Here is a 21,535-nt window from a genome sequence, read left to right as displayed (position 1 = left end):
CTTAATAAGATTTAATTTTGTTTAGAAGGGATTGGAAAGAGGAGCTTTGCCTCTGTCACTGTCTTAACTATAAAGCTGAAAGTGATTTCCTCTGTATCTAAACTGTTCTGACTACTTGTTTTGTAAACATTTGCATTTTCATGGATAACGCTGCTTTAGTAAGTATTTCTATGAACTATGGCAAAATGTTTTGTACATGAATCAAGCCTTATCTTCTGCAAAATCGAGCATGTTGTGAGAGCTCCTGGGTAAGTATTCAAGTTCAAGTTTGTCATTATACTCATATACCATATCATATATGGTATAACGAAATGCTATTTAGCTAGCTCTCAGACGATAAGTAGTACAAAAAATATCAATACAATTGTATAATAAAAGAAAGACAGAGACAACAGGCAGTGTGCAAAACAACAACAGGCAGTGTGCTTGTGATCACAAGTATCCTTGTGATAATAGGTTGACTTGGAAATGCTCACATTTGGCAGGAAGACAAACATTTTCATGCTTGCCTGAAAAGCTGCAATTTAGAGAGAACGTATAGATTCAGCCATTCAGAATGCACAGAAGATAATGCAGTACTTTGCCTTTTAGGTGCTGCGGCTTACCGCGCCTTTTTAAAAATACTCAGTTGTATATACTGCACTACTTTGTGAAACCATCAGGTGGAGCAGTGAAAGCTTAACGCGGCATGTAGAAGCATTTGGGCTGTCGCCAGAAAACCCCTGGTTTTGAATCCCTGTCAATGCTGAAGGACAATCTTTTTCCAATTATAGAATTTAAGTTGTATACTGATTAGACTTTTATTAATTTTAAACTGTACACTACAGTATTTTAAATATTGAATTAATTAAAAAAGAGAGTAACAGTACAAAAACATTACTTTGTTTGATATATGAAAAATAGTTTATTATTCTACTGTGGCTTCTTGTGAACTGATGTGCTTCTTTCAGGTTTACATGCACATTGAAATAATCTATATTGTTCCTTAATGTGTCCTACACATCCAATCAGAGCGACAAATGGCGGTTCAGTAGTAGAATTCTTGCTTGCCACAGAGGAGGACTGGGTTTGATTCCAGACCAATGCACAGACTGTACTTTCTTTAACAAATTGCCCCTATGTCTTTTGGAATTGTGCATCTATTAAATAAGGATACAATGAGAAATGCCTTAGACTACTTTTTCACTTTTGTCCAAAATATTGACACAGCTATGAAGTATTATGACATGCTAGTTAATTTAAGAAAATGCAAGTGTTTCCTAATGTTCCCTTTATAAGGCTAATACAACAACTCTTGTGGTTACATTAAAATATTTGAGAGAGATTTCATTTGACTATTTACACAAACACAAAAAAATGCAAATTATGGCATATGACCAAAAAAGTAATTGAAATCACTACTCAAAACTTATTTTAATCTTGCCACTTTTTTGTTTTTATGCATTTATTTGCTTCTAAATACGATGTTTTAAAGACACTATGTATGATATATTTTAAAATATCAAACTTTTAAAGTAAAATGATCTATATTTTAATTACGACTTATTCACAATTACTAATAGTTCTGTATACTGGAAGCAATACAGTTAACAGGCGAGTATTTTATACATATTAGTGTTTTACAGTATTTTGACACCTGAAGAAGGCTCCACGGCCGAAACGTTGTGTTCTCTTTCTTCTTTTTTTCAGCATGGAATAAACCTATTACTTGTTCCTTTACAGTATTTTGTATACATTTAAGGCAGTACTTATACAGCTGCAGTACTTTAAAGATTCACCACCCCTCCTGGCAGTTTTACAGAGATATTATTATTAATAAGTCGAGCAGTTCTGTATCAGACTATTCAAAAAAATAAAAACACTGTGACATATGCTATCCAGGATACTGACTGACATGTAACCCATTCGAATATTCCTGCATGTGTAAGAGAAGTGCCAATGTTTGCTTTTACCTAAGCAATCCCTTACATGGAGTTTTACCCTACCGAGTTTCAATAGGAGGTCCCCACATTACATACCTGGTTTTTTACTAGAGGAACAAGATCTTCAGGAATGTCCCCAAGAGGGTAAGCACGTCCTGCCAGGCAGCAGCTACGAGAGAAAAAAGGAATGTTGTAAAAAGGTAAAATAGAACCTTTCACTATCTCACTATACCTATTTAACTATCGCAGATGCACACATTTCTGATTACAGATTTAATCAGGAATTTCATAAAGGGTGAAATGACTGCTACTCCTCACATGTGTTCTTACGTCTGCTCAAGGATTCTTTAAGTATTTAACTGGCATTAAATTCTTTTGCCTCTGGTAAGGCTAAATCTCCTTCAGCCCATTATTTATTTCAGCCTCTCACAGTTGCTATATGCTGCAATATTTATCAAAGGATAAAACTGGTCATTTTTAACTCTACAGCTATACAGATTTAGTAATACTAGAACTCCTTAAAATTCCTTTTTACATTTTATGTCAATTTGTGCATACAGTTTCTGTAAAAATAACTGAAGCAGGAAGCCAAACAAATGAAACACATGAAAACATTTATTGGAAATGTAAGAACATAAGAAAGGTTACAAACAAGAAGAGGCCATTCAAACAATCTAGCCCTTGAGGTATTTACTGTAGTAGTTAATTGATCCAAAGATGTCATCTGGCTGCTTCTTAAAACAAACCAGTGTATTGACTTTAACAAAATGGCTGGGTAGCTTGTCCTATACTCACGCAACCCTTTTGATAAATAAGTGATTCTAGATATTGTACTAGATTTTAAATACATAAAAATTGCAAGATACATGTGTGCTATGTTGATAAGAGACCTATCCAAACAGACTTACTGCTGTAATCAAAGCAAAAGGTGCTTCCCCAAAATTTTGGTTAAAGGGTGTGTATACTTATGCAACCAAGGATTTAAATGTTTTCTTTTATTTTTTATTATTTTTCCTAAAATGATCCATTTGTTTTTTACTTAAATATTGTTGATTACAAGATCTCATTAAATGTGGAAGAAGGTCTCACATGATTTGTCTTTACATAAACAAAAGCTGAAATTTCAAAAAGGGTGTGCAGACTTTTAATATCCCCTCTACACTTCCACATAGTTTCCACTTGTGTCCTCTGGTACACAGATGCTGCTTAACCAAAATATGCTGTGGCCTGAGCTACAGACATAGAACCATCTTGAAGTAATATCCCTGAAAACTGCCGAACTGCATGCATTAGCAAACACCAAGAAATAAGAAAGAACCAGACACAAAAGATAACATTTAGCATAATGTCTGTCGATTGGAATTCTACACTTATGACTATAAATCCTAGCACTTTTGTTTCTTTTGAATTGCTTCCCACATTGTCAAAGACTCTGATTGTCTAGAACAGTGGTTCTCAAACTTTTTGGACCAAGTACCACCCCTAATCCAACCAAAGCATCCAAGTACCACCTACAAGTGGAACCCTAGAAATTTTCAATCACCAACATGAGCGCGCGTGCACACACACTCACACATACATATAATAAATATTATAATAATAAACTTTATTTGATATAGCGCCTTTAAAGGTGGCTTCTCAAAGTGTTTTACAGAAAAAAACAGTAACAACAACTAATAAAAAAGCACCATTTCAGTGAGAGGGGTGAGCCTGTTTAGTCGAGCAAAACAGATGTGAATTAATTTTTCGAGCCTTGATACAATTCACAACAGAGTCTAAGATTTTAAATCGGCAGGCATTTTCTTGACAGCAAAGGTCTCGCGGTGGATGTTGCAATGCGTCCATTAATTTCTGGAGCAACCTCTCTAATTCGTGCAACTACACCGCTATGTCGGCTTGTCATTGCTCTAGCACCGTCTGTACAAACTCCGACACATTTTATCCAGTCGATGCCATTCTCTTCGATAAATTCATTCAGAAGCTGAAATATGTGCTCTCCTGTAGTTCCTGTTGGTAGCGGTTTACAGAACAGAAAGTCCTCATGTGACGTACCCTCAAACTCGTATCTAACGTAAATGAGCAAATTGGCCAAATCGACTACAGACTCATCTAATTGCAGTGAAAAACATCTGCTCATCTTAACGCGCTCTATCAGTGTACTTTTGATATAATCCTTCAATTCAATAATTCTATGAGTGACTGTGTCTTTCAGGGGGAGGGGGGCAGCAGGTCGAGCTGTTTAGCAGCTTTTTCTCCACACATAATACGTGTCAGCTCTTTTGCCAACAGTAAATACGGTTCTTCAAAAATAGTGTGGCTTACCTGCTTTAGCAATCCGCAAGCTTTTTCCACGTTTCCGTTTTTATTTCCGTATTTATTTAAAGTTTTTATTTCATGCGCATGAGAGCGAAACACAGAGACGCTCGGTGTATTTTTCTCAAATTAACTTAGAACAGTTCTTAAATATTTTTCTATTATCTATCACGCTTTCCTGTGCTCACAAGATTACCAGCGTTCGTAGCACGTATTTCTATGCATTCCTGTGTTTACAACGTTGGCATTGTTCCAAAATCACGCACATTCTCCTTCCTCCCTATTTGCTGGAGATACAGTAGCTTTTTTAAAATACAATTGGTCACTTGCATCCGTAGCACACATTCCTATAGAGTGGTATAGAATTACAGAGTATCTCTTGTGTCCACTGAAGTATTATTGTGCACTGTATCGTAGTACGTAGGCTGCATATTCGACACGTTTAAAATACAAAATACAAAATATGAAAACCCGTCCCGATTTTTCAGCGCACACGACACAGTTCCAGTGTCATTTGGCGTACCACTGCTGGTACGCGTACCACAGTTTGAGAACCACTGGTCTAGAAGATGTAAGGAAAAAGTCTATAATGCCTCCAATGTGTCCTATGTCTGCCATGGGGTCGCTTCCCAGGGGGCATTCTCACCAGATGCTCAAACCATCTTAACTGGCTCATCTCAATCCAGAGGAGCAACAACTGTACTACAAGCTCCTCACCTTTTCAAAGAGAGTAAGCCAAACAGTCCTATGGAAAAACTTCATTTCTGCCACTTGTAACTGTGATCTCATTCTTTCAGTCACTTTACTAAAACTTGCGACCATAGCTGAGGATGACGAGGAAGATCTACCAGAAAACAAGAGCTTCGTCTGCATACTCAACTCCTGCTTCACGACCACAGTTCAGTATAGCATCGGTTTTACTGCAGCCTCTGCACCAATCCGCTGGTCAATCTTACGATCATCTCTAACCTTACTCATGAACAGGAACAAGACCCTGAGGTACTTAAAACTACTCGCAAGTTTTTCTCCCCTCACCTGGAGAGAGCAAACTCTTTTTCAGGAGACACAATAACCTCGAATTTGGAAGCGCAGACGCTCATCCCAGCCACATCACACTCGACTGCAAACCTCTCCAGTGTTCGCTGGAGATACCAGTCATATGACATATAAAGGAAAAGAGCATCCACAAACAGCAGAAATGCAACCCTCAGGTCCCTTAACAGGATACATTTCAAACCTGTGCCTTTATAATACGTCCATGAAAAACACAAACTGGAGAGGAGACAAGACACACTCTTAGCGGAGTCCAACATCCACCTTGAACAGGCTTGACTTGTATACCAATACCAACGAGCACCTTGAACGCCAAGAATGTGGACACTACTCCAGCATACAGTATATAGGGACCAGATGGCACGTAGCAGCAGCCTCAACATCCCATACTCTTGCAGCACCTCCCACAAGATATCCTGGGGTACATGGCTGTAAGCCTTCTCCAAGTCCATAAAGCATGTAAGCAGGATGGCAAACTCCCATGCCTCCTCAAATATCCATACAAGTACAAAGAATTGGTCTACTGTTCCATGGCCAGAATGGATTCTGCTTTGTTCCTCCTGTATCTGAGGTTTGACCATTGGGCAGAGTCTCCTATCCAGCACTCCGGCATAGGCTTTCCCAGTGAGGAATGAGGAGGACTGTACTTAATATCCCCAACCTTCCCAGAGGTAGAGGAGAACCTCTAGTTTGGAGGTGGGATCTGAACTCATTCTGCATGGAAATATCTGCAAGGCATTTTTAGGACACCCTTACTACATATTTGGACCTCCCGGGTGTGCCCAACTGACCCCCATCCATTTGACCAAGCTAACCACATGGTCATCAGTTGGGAGCCTTAAAGGTATTTTGTCAGGATCTTTGCATTCCTGCTAGTGTTGCCTTGGGCAAATTGGTCTAAGATGAGGAGCTAGACAATGAACAATCCAAACTAGACTCCCATGATGGTTCCATTAAAAACTGAGAAAAACCCTGCCCAGATCAGGGACAACAAGACCCACTCCTTATTATGTATTCCTTATGAATTTACTGAATTAATTAGGTTACTGTATATACAAATGCAGCATGTGTTAAGGAACATATTCGTACCTTAAGTGTTCCACATTATTTTATGAATATATGTTGGTGTCATTCAAAGCAAGTGAAAAACTCCTTCTGCTGCAAGCTTTGTATTTATGTAGTAAATAAATAGCACCCATATCACCCTGCAACTCACAACTGGCTTAGCACCACTGAAGTTAAGCAGGTGTGAGCCCAGTCAGTACCTGGATGGGATTACTCCTGGGAAAAACTAAGGTTGCTGCTAGAAGAGGTGTTAGTGGAGCCAGCAGGGGGTGCTCGCCCTGCGGTCTATGTGGGTCCTAATGCCCAAGTATAGTTACGAGGACACAATACTGTTAAAAGGTGCCACCCTTCAGATGAGACCTAAAAACGAGGTCCTGACTCTGTGTGGTAAAAAAATCCCAGGGCGTTTCTCGAAAAGAGTAGGGGTGTTACCCTGTGTCCTGGCCAAATTTTCCATTGGCCTTTACCAATCATGGCCTCCTAGTAATCCCCATCTATGAATTGGCTTCAGAACTCTGTTCTCCTCCCTGCTGATAGCTGATGTGTGGTGAACGTTCTGGTGCACTATGGCTGCCGTCGCATCATCCAGGTGGATGCTGCATATTGGTGGTGGTGGAGGGTCCCCATTACCTGTAAAGCACTTTGAGTGGAGTGTCCAGAAAAGCAGTATATAAGTGTAAGCAATTATTATTATTAATTATTAAATGCCAATAACCCTTAGCCAGGTCCATCTGGTTGAGTGCATTTAGTCCTTCACTGAGTCTGTGGATTTGGCAGTCCTGTAGCATGTGCTGTATTTGCCCCATCAACAGGAACAAAGAGAACACTGATTCTCCATCTATAGAGGTTGTCAAAACATGGATTATGACCAGTCCTAAAGAGGTTTAGAGTGTATCACTTTTTTTTTGGAAGGTGAAAGCCAGGAGGTTGTTGGGTAGGGCATGGGATGAGGTGGTGCTTGCTTGTTAAGTCCGGTGATCCCCATTCTTGAGCCCAGGTGGAATTTGCACTAAATGAAGGGTTTTTTTCCAGATTGACTCGTGATTTAGTTGTATTAAATATGTCCTCATAGACGTCTGGTTAGGACGCAGACTAGAATGGCAGTGTAATACAGATTGTCTCCTGACAATTTTGTAATAAAGCCCTAAAAATACTGTTTTTTCTTTACATTAAGTTTGTGAAATAATAATTATGGATGAAGGGGCTCTGAGGAGAAACAGGAGAAAACTACCAACTGTGGAGAATTTTGAAATAGCGCCTCCTGAACATAGTCGAAGTAGCTCAACGAGTTCCAAACAAGATGGCGCAGACATTAGTCTCCAGAAAATACTGGAGGAACTTATGAGAATTCAGAGGAGATTAAAAACAGCAGCTCACGGATATTAAACAGGAGTTAAGAAAAGTTAATTAAAAAATTGAATGAGATAGAGGGGTGAATAGAAGCTGAAACAAGGGTGCTAACAATATAAATGGTGATAAAGCAGTTTTTGAGATGACAAAATTCTCTGGAAATGAAACTAATAAGACCTTGAAGGCAGATCATGCAGACAACATTCGCAATAATGGTATTCCTGAAGAATCAGAGGGACGCTGCATGGCTACTTTCATTGAAAATCTTCTGTGGGGGGAAATCGACTTGCCAAAGGACATGGAATTCAGAATTAAAAGGGCGCTAGTACCAAAACCCATAAGCCCAGATACCAAACCACGCTCCATTGTCGCCAAGTTCTCAAGTTACAGAATGAAAGAAGAGGTATTACGTAAAGTTTGGCAAAAGAAAGAACTTTTCTATACTAACAAATGATTTTATGTAGATCATGATTACCCCCCCAACACTACTCAAAACACGGACTGAATACTCCTACAGTAAGTAAAAAATATGCTGAAGTCAAACAAAAATACAATTTCAGATTACATTTCCAGCGAGACTACAGATTTTCTATGAAGATGCCACTTGTCTGTTCCATTCAGCAGAAGAAGCCACGAAGGATATGGCAGAGAGCAGATTTAAGGTTAAAGTTATACCGTATCCTCCCACATTGGAAGAAGAGATTGAGTGACTACAGAAGGCCGAGAGACTGCAGAGTTTCACATAGGATTAAGGAAGGTTTTTCGCATAACCCAGCTTGCTTTCCATGAGACACACAGACAGGGAGATAAGCTTGGGGTCAGAGTGCAGGGTCAGCCATTGTACAGCGCCCCTGGAGCAGCTGGGGTTAAGGGCCTTGCACAGGAGCCCAACGGAGTAGGATTCCTTGATGGCAAATGCACAAGGTATAATGATATGTGGAGGTGATTGGAATGTACATTTGAATCCTGGGCTTGATTCAACTCATATACCTATTTAGGGGGTTAAATCACCTCATAAAAGATTAATTTACTGATGAAAATGGGAATAATATATCTTTGGATAGATTTCTATCCAAGTGGGCACAGTCATACCACTATTCCTTTCCTCGTACAGTATACTCTTAGTTTGGTCATTTCTTTGTATATAAAAGAGATAGACATAGGACACAGCATTGTGATATTGGTAGAATTTTTTTTTCAGATTATGCTCCTATGTCACTGTCCTATGTTGAATTTGAGTCTTTTGAACGATCCACAAATTAAAGAACAAATAAAACAAGAAATAAAGACATTTCTGGAAGAGAATGATAGTGGAGAAGTGGGACTAGAGATGATATGAGACACATTAAAGCCAGTAACAAGGAGGAGAATTATTGCTCTGAGCATTCATAAAAAGAAGGTAACGCAATTAAAAATATCTGATTTACTAGACAGAAATATTATGAGTCAGGGTCAAGGTCACTGAAGCTGTTGGCAAGAAAATTAAAAAAATGTGTTACCACAATTACCATTCTTATTTCAAAGTCTCCCTGTAGAGTTTTCTCTAATAATTTCTGGGAATGGGATAAAATCATTTCAAGATCTATATGGAAGGGGTTAAAACAAGAGTAAGATTCAAAACATTTCAACTTTCCAAAGATAAAGGAGGAATGGCTTTACCGAACTTGAAAGACTACTATTATGCATACCTTGATTTAAACCCTTGATTAATTCTTGTAATCCAGATTATCAGGAGGAAAAACATTGAATCATCCTTTGTGAGTAATCCCCCAATTCAGGCATTATTAGATAACAAGAACTTAGATAAACTCATTAAAAATACATAATCCATAGCTAAAGATATGGAATTCAGTTATAAAAGAGTATAATTTAAGTGATGCAGTAAAGGCAAAACCAAAAAACCAAAAAAATGAGATGATAATTTAAAGTTTGGATAGCAAAAGGAATAACAGCGTTTTATACTATAATGTAATAAAAACAGTTACAAAGCTTTCAGTTTTTTAAAACAGAATCACCTCCTAGTCTGCCACTATTTTAATAGCGATATTAAAAAGCAGGAACTAGATATTGTTGATGATGCGGTGGTATAAGTAGTTTTGGAACCTTACAAGTAAAAATCAAGTATGGGTATTATATCTAGAGTATATAAAGGTTTTATGGAAAATAAATCACATTCTACAGTGTATGTTAAAAAGAAAGTAAAGTTAGGATTTCAAATGAACAGTGGTTTACAATTTGCAAAATTTCAATAGAGTTGAACTCACATATGGAGAGAGTTTTGCTGGGAAAAACAGTTAGGTTATTTATTACTCCGAGGCAGATGGCACACCATACTGGGGAAAATTCTTAATGTTGGAGACATTGCAAAATATTAAGGGAACAGATAAGAACAGACTATATTTTCATGTGTGATGTATATTGGTAAATATGTATTATAGGAGTGCTGTGCAATGTTATCTGTATATAAAACGGTTTTATCTGTTCTCTAAAATAAAATAATAATAATAATTATTATTATTATTATGTTCTCATGTATTGGCAGGTGAGAAGCATTTTGGACCTTATTGAGAACTGTATGGATTATATGCGAATCAAAGAGTGTAGAGTGATGTTTGCTATGACAGAGAACCAGGGGAGTTCTGGGGTGAAGGATAGCATTCCATTAATGATATGCATCATGGCATTCAGCTGAGTGTCCATTCTATGAGTATGTGATCTTGACCGGACAGAGACACAGTCAGAAAGAGATTGTAAGGGCTGAGGTCTGGAGAGTCAGCAAGCTTTGTGATGGGCTATATTTCACAAAACCAAAACCATTATTTATATTTCAGTCTGTGGATCCTAACTCCTGTCCTTCAAATGTAGATCTGGATTACTATTAATTAGCTTTGACTATGTTCTTAACTAGCAAAGTTAAAAAGGTATTTAAATACATGTTATTAGTGGTACCTGGTAGAGATCTGAGGATAAGTAGCACTGTTTATGCCTACGGATTGAAAATGCTAAACGATTATAATGGAGTCACATAAACAGTAAACAATTTGTTTTACCTTATGTATACCAGTAGCTTATTGCCCATTATGATTTGGTCATCTGTAAGAGAGACAAAATTATGCTTATTGAAATATAGTATTTTCACTGGTAAACAACTTTATGCACACACACTAATATTCCAATCATTGAATTATTTGATAATATGTGGGCTAACTGTTCTAGCACATAAATGTTCTGTACACATTTTAACAAAAAAAAACCACCAGAAATCCAATAATTACTTTGATTTATGCGTTTTTTTTCTTCTCACATAAGCTGTAAGATGTGCATTCAGAAACAAATTTCACAAAAGCAGTTAGCATACAGTGTAAAATTGAAACACAATGTAAAACATTTAAATAGAAACACAATATGAAATGAAATAAAACAACATATGGGTCAGCAGCTTGTATGTGTGAGTTCTGGTAAGCTGAATATTCCATCACAGACATCACATATTGCTAAGTATATTGGTAAATATCAGTTTTTTTTTCTTCAGTTTTCACAGTGTTTTAGGACTGTGGTGCTTTTACATTTATTTCCTGAATTCCACAGAATTATCTTCAGAGTAGAAATAAATTTGCCAGCAACAAAGATGCAGAAGCTGGCTAACTTGAACTGTTTGCCAAAAGAAGTCAGACACTGCTCAGATTAAATAGTTTAAAACCTTCTCTGCGTTAGAATAAAATGCTAAGTAATAGCATTTCTTTATTTTAATATCTACCCCACTATCACAAAACCACTATCCACACATATTTCTTTTCCAATATTTTAAACAAAATAAATATGGTGAATCGCAATCAGTTATTGACATAATTTTATCGCCTCTCCATCTCATCTCAAGGACAAGGAAAACCCCAGGATATGAAGAAATTCACTAGAATCTTAGTTTATTTTAAGGAGATAAGAATGGTTACAAAAAGAAGTGGTCATCCATTCACTCCCTTTTTTTCATTTAAAGGGAGCAGGAATGTCCTTCAGGTGTGTTTTGAAGGATATCAGCTTCAACAACATGGCTGAGTGGTCTGTTCCATATTCCTGCAATCCTTTATGTAAATAAATGCTATTTGTTCTCAATTTTAAATGCTCTTCCCTCATAATTTGCACCTGTGTCATCTAGTTAATGTGCACTGTTGGTTCTCAGAGGAATTATTTACACAATGCCTTAGGGGAATTTGAGAGCTTGAATCAGCTCCAATGGTAGAGAAGTCTAGTCGGTAAATGACAAAAAGTTTTTTTAGCCTGTCAGTGTATGACAATCATTTTAGTGCAGGAATATATCTGCTTTCATAATTATAATGTATCTGATGTCAGAGCAGCATTTACTTTCTCCTATCTTTGTGACCAAAACCGTATACAGTAATCTACATGTGCTTCTACTGTAGTTAATATCCCTTTATTTAAATTCTATTATATTAACTATATATTAAACATTCTTGTAGCTTTTGTATTGCTTACCCCCAAAATGCCTGTGATTTGAAAATACTGCACTTACATAAACATTCTCATGTATAGCATCTTCAAGCTCTGTGTTTCCTATTTTGTAACTATAGTTTATGTTTTGCTACCTGCATAACACCCCTCTGTCACTCACCAGTTGTTTACCCAGTCTTAAATTCTTTCTATAATTATTTTGTATTTTTGCAGTTTGTACAGTTTCTACTCATCCTGCAATCTGCAAACTTCACTGATTTACTGATAATAGGAGAATCTAGATCATTTACATAAAGAACAGCAGTGTACCTAATACAGATCATTGTGCTACTCCACCAATTACATTGTCTCAGTCAAAGCATTTACCCTATGTATTTATACTCTTTGTTTCCTATTCATTAACCAGGTCCAAATACACAGTACCATGGATGCCTACTGCCTGAAACAGAAAAAATATTTAAATGATCAAAAGCCTTCTGAAGATGTAAATATACCATGTCATAAGCTTTGTTTGTAGCTACTGCTACTGTTGCTTGTTCAAATGAGGAAAAAAAAAACATCTGTCTTTTAGAAATCCATGTCAATCATTCTCTTAAAATTCTGTTGCCATAGAGGATTGCCATTCCATGGGTTTTGGTTTCTTCAAAGTATAATACAAATTCTGGGCTTATTCAACAATATATTAATGAGGTCAAATCATCTCTTGATTATATGAAAATTTGCAAAAACATTTCAAATCGTTTCCAGGAAATTAATATTCACAGAACAAGGAGTTGGTTATTGGTAAGAAAACTGCAGATTTACCTGAGAGAGATTTGCCTGCTTGTAGTGGGGGAGCAATTACCTGGAACAGTTTCTGAAAAATAACATAATTACAGATAAGGAGCAAAATATATAATACATATTTTCATAGTCCACTTGTAAAAAATAGCCATCAATGTCTGCTTGAAGAGTTACAACAGCTTCATGTTTTCAAAAACAAAAGTTAGTAAACCTTTAACAGCTTTTTCAGAAAGTAATAGCATGATCTCCCAAATGGCTAAACTAGTGATGTGACACATAGCACAGACATCACAGTTGAGCCTGGGGTTGCTCTGACAGGCAGAGCTGACTTGCAACAGACGATTCCTTCTTGTGGTATTAATACAGAAAATAGTGCTCATTGTTTTTCTTAAAAAACACAACAGAACCACAGATAAAAGGCTATGGAATAATAAAAAGCACATTTTGCTGCATTTTCCAAAAGGAAATTACTGCTTAAATATTTCTACAGTGGAATTTTATATGGTAAATTTGGCTTGTGGTGAACAATATGTAGCTAAGACTAAAACAGAGTCCTACATTAACAAAAGAAAAATGTGTAAAATGAAAAATGTGTACCATTTGATTCGAGGTTCCATTTGAGTCATACCTACATCCTACGGAGATAGTTATGATCTCATACCCAATTCTTTTCCCTACAGGGGACTGTAGACCCAGTAAGCTCAGCATGTTTGAGTGGACTTAAAGATAGTAACCGTTATCAAGAATAACACAAATCAGCAGAATTTGTTGGATTATCTCTTTTAGCCCCAGATGCCTGCACCTGAAGATTAAATGCATGCAGTGTCCTTTGTAGACAGTTTTTATCTTAATCCAAAAATAAAAGATTTTTTAAATGTATATAAAAACATTTTATTTTCCAGCACTTAAAATATAAATGGACAAGGTACAGTATTATGCAACAACAACTGGAGCACAGTTTTTGTTAAACAAAAGTTTAATACCCCAGTTAACATTAATTTATCTTATTATTTCATTATTTAATAAAATGGAAATAAATGTGTTAGTTTTTTAACATTATATTTTTATTTAAGCTCCAACCTCCCCAAAGGGGAGAAAACATGAAAGCAATTACAGAATAAATCTGACCATACAGACTTTATCTAGCAAAACACAATGTACTTTACAATGTTTTAGTAAAAAATAGGAATAAAAAAGGGGGATAAACATACTATACAAAGAATCTGAATTGTATCTCAACAGCAGTGATGCAAGCTGTCAACATAATGATAGTGGCTGAGTGCTGCCATGCTATGGACCTTTCTAGAAGCAAAATATCATGTAAATATCCTAACCAAAAATACACAAAAAAGAAATAGCACGCTCTATCCATTTCTTCAGAAAATATTTATTTGCTGCAGCCATTCCTGCTAAGAATATTCCTTGTCAATCTTTGAATGTGTTAACTGAGATACTTCAGAGAGTTAAAGAACTTCAGGGGACTGGAGGAGAATTGTACTTTATATATAACACAACACAAACCCCACATATTACACATTTTTCAAAATCCCAAAACAAGTAAATAAGTGACAATTATCCTGGATGTACAGAGTTGTTAAGTAGGGTCTATTTGTAACATAATCTGATCTCATAAATCATAAATCAAGCAGCATATGACCTGAATTATACAAGACGGTAAACTAATTTTTTAAATCACTGGAAGATCACCTTCCAATCTGAAGTAAGGTTCCGCCTTTTCAACTCTAAATTTTAAACCGATAACACAGAGAGGGGCTTAATTCTGTGGGAAAGAAGAATATGTGTAACTGTGTACTTATGTGGAAGCAAACCCTAATTAAACAGATATTATTAAATAGATCCAATAGTTGTGAGGGAGTAGAGGTGAATCCCAGGAAACACCAGAATCACAAAGAGATTAACAAGGCCTGAGGTATAAAAAAATCCGGAAGAAAATATTGACCTTGTAAGTGGTGGAATGTATGCAGGCTAAAGTTTTCAAATATGTCCTTCAGAATAATAAAGAGGTAATTTTAAATTTCAGCTGGGACAGCAGCTCTGAATCTCTCAGCTCTGGCCACATTATGGGGCCTTCTCAAAATTCAACTCTACAGATCCTATAATCTTTCCCTCGTCCTTGAAACATTCATAATAAGTTATAACATATAAGTTATAATAAGTACCAAAAGAAACTAAAATCTTTAACTAGGCATGTATGTTCCTAAAACAAATTAATTATACAATTTTTTGGATACTGATTAACTGCTTTTATTCAATTAACCATTTTTATTATAGCAGTCAAGGGACTCTTGACTATTTCATAATATTATATCACCTGATATATCATTATATCACCTGAATAGTTAGTTAACTGAATAGAATAGAAGTTAACTGGGCAAAGAAGATGAGATCTTTATCATGATTTATCATGTTGCATGTTAACCTTGGTGAAAATAAAAAACAAAAACAAAAATGACCTTATAAATCTTATTTATAAAACACAATGTCTTTGTGCCACCAGTATGTTGGTACTAATTTGTGTGGTATTTTTACAACAATTTCTAATTTGGCATGACATTCCAGCCAATCAGTGATAAGTCATGATCTGGGAAACTATGACACTTTGCCAAGATTCACCTATTATCATTCTTTATTATCATTCTTTATTTCTGTCTCGCCACTGCACCACAAATGACAGGTTGCATGAAGTGTTCGATGGAAACCTGACTGTAAGACTGTAACTTGCCCTCATTTCTGGTGTGACAACATGCCAGCGGGACAAAGTCCTGTATGTCTTCATGTTTTTGTAGTGAGATTAGAATGTGGCATTTACACTTGCATGTCCAACTCACTAGACTTAAGCCCCATTGAACATGTGTTAAGCTGAGATTACCTGTTTAGAGACCAGGGAACAGATACATGCCTGTCTAGCTTCTACAAGAGGAATGGGACACACTCTCACAAGACACCGTCTGCAACCGGATGCAAAGCTGCATTATACATAGAGTGTACAGCTTGTGTTACTTCTAACAGATGCTACTAACCTCTGAATAAAAAATGCATAACCAATTATTTTTTGTTATGGAACAAGTAATAGGTTTATTCCATGCTGAAAAAAAGAAGAGAGAAAACACAACGTTTCGGCCGTGGAACCTTCTTCAGGTGTGCCACACCTGAAGAAGGCTCCACGGCCAAAACGTTGTGTTTTCTCTCTTCTTTTTTTCAGCATGGAATAAACCTATTACTTGTTCCTTTGCAGCCTACGCATGCTGACGCAGCTACCCACCTGAACTACTATTTTTTGTTATACCAACCCCAACTTGTAATAGCCAATTGCATGTTGTTTACATCTCGGCTGGCAGCAATGAATCCTGCAGCCTCAAACATGGGAGAACAAGAAAGTGCAAGGAAACTCATCTGATCTGTCTGCTTTCGAGTCACTTGTCTTTTAACAGATCACAAGCTGCACATTCTCCTGACCTGAGGCTCAGTGGATCCGGCCCACACAGACACCATGTCTGCAACTCGAGAGCCAAGAGAGCCTTCACTGACTAATCCCACCCAAAACTCAGCACGGCACAACCAGCTGTGCATCGGCAAGCACCTTTGCTGGTTAAGCCTCTGGTGAGGTACCTCACCTGTGCATTTTACAGTTGGCAGTACTGATGACAAATCTTGATCACAATAATGAATCATGTATCTGTGTCATGTCTGTTTAATAACATGTCAGCGCACATCATTTAAAAATGATTGTATGCCATTTTCTTCATGAAAATATGATGGATTTCCTGTAACTATAATTGAATTTTTCTTTTGGATGCAGAATATGATCAACTCTGCAACACTGTTCAACCCCCCCTTCACTTAAAGAAGGTCAGATCACAGTCAATTTTGTCAAATTCACTGTTCTGCACTGAAGAAGAATGTTTATTAATACTTCACCGCATGCCCTGTGGCTGCCCCAGCTGGGTTGCACTTTATTTTTCCTTTACATTTTACATGAGGTGAATGCAGTTTTTCTGAAGTCACACTGCATAGCATTTTTACAAGTATCTGAGCACATAAAGCATTCAGTCACAAAAGTAAGAATATTAAAATATGAGTAACTGAAGGTAAATGAAAACAAATATATGTATCAGATTTGGAAAACAAATCATTGCAGACAGATGACATTCTGAGTTCCAGCAGAGCTACAGTAGACAAACTGGTCTATATGACACACACTGGAACAAAAAAAAATGGAAAATGGATAAAAAAAGATGTCTGGTGTAAGAAATATAGTACAGTTCTGGTTATCTGTCTTGATCAGTTATATGCTTAATTGCGGGGGAGTGGGAAACCTGTTTATCGAGATGAAAAAAAAAGATTACTTTATCCCATTCAGTTACACAAGAAAGCAGATGAAAATGCTCTATAAAATGCTGGGCAGCATCTCTATTTACTCTCATCAGAATCAGACTTCTCTGATCTCACACCATAATGTCCTAGTTCTCCAACTGGTCAGGTGACATTATTATTCCCTACTGCTTTCTGGAGAATGATTTCTAGACAAGAACTGAACTTGTCAGAACCTACTACCCTTTTACACAGTATACAGATCCAGCCATTCAGAATGCACACCATTCAGAATGCACACCATTCACAGCCATTCAGATACTGCAGCAACTGCAGCAACTGGAGATACAGCAGAATAAAAACACTACTGATTTGTACAAAATGTGCACGCAAAATTATTCAACCCCTTTCCATTTTGCTAAATTACAAATGATGCAATGATGCATAAGTTAATTATTTTAAAAACTTAAATGCTCAAACTATGCTCTTTTTTGTGCTAAATGTTAAATGTCTGCAAAAACTAGAAAGCAAACTCAAAAAATAAAATATTGTCTGAGGTGTTTTATTGTCAGGATCTTATTTTGTTCTCTTGACTTTTTCAGAAAAAAAAAAGTTTTGCAAAAAAGGCCCAACTTTTTATGCAATTTAAAAGTGCATTAGCCATCTCAAATAACTGCTTCTGACTAGCTCCCTGTAAACATATCACTGTCCCTCAACTCAATCTTTCAGTTCCAATAACAAGAACTACTTTAACATCATAGATTTCAATGACACCTCAACACATTTTTATTATTTTTCCAGAGATACATTTTAATGTGTGACTAGCTGAGTTAACATTACAGTAAAGCCAGATAATTTAAAAAAAAATAAATTTATGCTACAGTGTTCATCTATCATATCTTATTTTTTCTTTGACCTTTGACAATTTGAAACCAATGAGCAGACATAATGTGATAAACCACCTGTGAAACCTCACACACACAGTGCTTTCTGTCTCCTTTTTTAAATAAGAATTTCTTATCAACATTAACTAACAATAAGGGCCTTCATTTGCTTTTCTATTGAGGAACTTTTTAAAGCTCTGGCCATTAACAAAGCAAGCATGATCTTAAACTTGTAAATGTCAATCTTTGATTGGACAATTTAATCTTTTTCTCCCAATGTCCAGATTGTTCATGCATAATAGCTGACGATATTGATTAATCAAAGGAGAAGCATCAGTTTTTCAAAAATGTTGCTTGCCTGTCTGATTTTATGAATTTGCTTTCCACGCCTGTAATGTGAAAAGCCAGCTTTGAAAAAGATCATTAAGGCAGTGGATCTTTCCATTGGAAAGACGCCCACGTAAGTGCATAAAAACTTATTCTAAATAAACTTGCAGAGAAGCTGGGGATTCTCATTCATTCTGCTTTAAACCTGTATCTTCAAAAGTCCTCAGTCATCTTTGTATAAACCCTGTTCCTTGTCTCTCTTAAAATGAATTCTTGTGTTTCCTGAACTAAGAACTAGTTACACACTTTCTTTTTGTAAGGCTTAACTCAATCCATTGCAAATTATCCAACCCCCCCCCAGTCCCATAATTCTTACACTGCATTTTCTCCAAGCTTTTATCACTGGCTGCTCTACAGAACATCCATTTACTTTCAATAGTGGAGGCTTGTATTAGCGAACCTCTCAGACTTGCTGTAAATATTCTTCAAAAGCTAGAGAGAAATTTTAAAGATTAAAGGTTATTGGCAATCACTGGCTCAAAGGAAACACACTTAAGGCTTCAGTGATTGCATTGAAAAAGACAACAGGATAATAAATGGTCTTCAAGCTGTTCAATAAGGGAGCATTCAACATCATAGGCACGTGAAATGAAAACATGACCTTTTCTGAGAATGAAAAGGTATTCAGACTCCTCTTTTCTCAACTTAATGGGTCAAAAGATAACACTCAAGCTTTCAGCATACCTATAACTTTGGGAAATGGCAGCTGCAAAATCTGGAGAGAAGTTGGGATGCAAGTTTCCCTTTTTTTCATACTACTAAAAAACTTCATCCATCTGGCTGGGTTCTCCTTCCAAGGTATTCTCACACTCTGCTCCAAGTGGAATTTTAGAATGGCCATTACATACTGAGGTGAAGGTGCGAGTAAATGAAAATGCTAAAACCAGTTGTAAAAAAAGTAGAGTCATGTTTCAACTGAATATGCTTCTGCAAATAAGTTTGTACAAACAGTTTCAATATTTGAAAAAAAATATTTTCAACCCAATTTAGATTTGCCACACACTGCATGACTGGTATTTTAAAGGTGTTCATATTTCAGAAAGCACAAAACATCCAATCATTCTATGTTAAAATAGAACTGATCTCTACGGATGAAACTTTTAATAAATTTATTAAAGAATTACTTACCTCCATCGGACTGATGTAGTCATTCATTCCACTGTTATAGACATAAATCATGGCATCATAAAGCTGGTTTTCCCAACATAATTTTACCACCTGAAAGCAAACATGATTAGTCAATACTCAATCTTTAATAAATCACATTGTTACATGATGGACACTAAGCATTCCTGTGATGTTTTAAGATTTGTGATCAACAAAATTGTGCCAAAGACACATGGAAGGCCTTTAAGGCAATTCACAATACTTGGTAAACTACTAAAACTGTTCATTGTCACTCTTACCTTTGCTTGTTTTAGTATATCTTTATTTATTATTAATCCATAGGTTAACATGTCTTCCTACTGACTGCAACAATTTGCTATGCTGGATATCTGATGAGAGTACTGTCTAAACTATGAGACACTGTTATTTCCCTCAATATTCCTCAAGCATATATTATTTTTGAGGATGAGTGGTCTGTGAGCACCAACATTAAAACAACACCTATGCCCCTGTTTCTAATAATAAAAATAATATGTACAATATATTGACATTTTTATTAATTTGATATTTTCCAGTATGTTAAATATTACATTTATATTAATAATAAATGTAGTAATGACATGGATGAATCTCCGTTATGTAAAGCTACTGTAGCAAAAGTGTGAATGTCATAAGGAAATTAAAGAAAACCAGTTTTACCAGTCACTAAACCACAAGACCAACAAGCCAGGGATGCCTAGAGATGGTAAGGAAATGTAAAGACTTAATAATGCCTGCAATTTTTATTTATTTTGTTTGCTGTTTTGCTTTCTCAGGTCTATCAGGGGAGGTGTGGGGATTGGATGCTTTGCATTTGATTAACAGAATTGTGTGTTTCTGTGAATTGTAAAATTAAATCAGTCTCTAATATCTCAATGGAATCACAAGATGTGGCTGTAGTCTTAAAAGGGAAACATTAGAAAACACTTGTATTTTCTTAAAAAAGATTTAACTAGCATGTCATAATACTTCATGTGTCATGATTATTTTAAACTGAAGATGTAATCTAAAGAGTTTCTCACTCTATCCTTTTGCATGTTTATGTTAGGCAGGGACACATCATTATCTGAAACAGATGCTTGAAACAAAGGTACAGTTCTTGGAGTAATCAATTTGAAAATGAAAGTGCCCCCAGACTATACAGCATGAAAGATACAGGTAATAATCAACGTCATATGTTGATATTCAGTCAACTTAGTTTGATAGCAAGAGGTCCGTTTCAACTGTACTGGCATTACAAAAAAACTGCTAATTTTTCCAAATTAGAGGAATGGAACAGCTCAAAGGAGAAGCACCAATCAGGAGAGGCTGGTGGGATTGAGACCTTTCCTTAAATATCTCGTTAAACTACACAGCTCATGCCAATCTCAATCTCCTAAAGAAACTAAGTTCTTGTGGCATTACAGGATAAGTTTGGAGCTCTGGACAAAATCACCCATATTACTTCTGTTACTTCACCTACTCTGTTTCCAGAAATCATATGAAAGGCTCATTCTGTAGGGACTGCAGTTATCTATATATCGTTTTTACTGAACCTCTGCTGAATGCAAATTTACTGGCACGGTCTTTGATCTTTTGCAGCTGTTGATGATATTTTAGCAATTTATTTTCCTTTTCTGAAGCAGACTTGAAGCCCATTTGTATTTTGCTGAAATTTCGAGATTACATTTATGCAAATATTTGTAAGTTCATAAATACAAGGTCTGACTGTGCTTTGTGGGCATACTTTGGAAGTCTACAATCTTGATCCCAAATATTTCTGATTTACTTTTTGAAAAGCAGGTGAACTTTATGTTTTTTACTGTCTAATACTGTTTGCTTCAGATCTTCATC

General features: G+C 36.3%; 1 protein-coding gene across 2 annotated transcripts in view; it reads right to left on the bottom strand.

The window, feature by feature from the left end:
- The window catches only part of vps8 (VPS8 subunit of CORVET complex), a 345,245-nt gene that overhangs the window by 255,340 nt on the left and 68,370 nt on the right, over positions 1 to 21,535 (bottom strand). For both annotated transcript variants that reach the window (XM_088930095.1, XM_088930096.1), the window contains exons 22-25: positions 19,685 to 19,774; positions 12,975 to 13,026; positions 10,754 to 10,796; positions 2,019 to 2,091 (exon numbers count right to left, since the gene is read on the bottom strand). In XM_088930095.1, the coding sequence (XP_088786221.1) occupies positions 2,019 to 2,091; positions 10,754 to 10,796; positions 12,975 to 13,026; positions 19,685 to 19,774 (258 nt within the window). The remainder of the gene's footprint in view (positions 1 to 2,018; positions 2,092 to 10,753; positions 10,797 to 12,974; positions 13,027 to 19,684; positions 19,775 to 21,535) is intronic.

The sequence above is a fragment of the Atractosteus spatula genome, chromosome 13 (genome assembly GCF_055471065.1).
Source record: "Atractosteus spatula isolate fAtrSpa1 chromosome 13, fAtrSpa1.hap1, whole genome shotgun sequence".
Taxonomy (NCBI): Eukaryota; Metazoa; Chordata; class Actinopteri; order Semionotiformes; family Lepisosteidae; genus Atractosteus; species Atractosteus spatula.
Note: the sequence above shows the minus strand (reverse complement) of the source record. Positions and strands in the feature narration are given on the sequence as shown.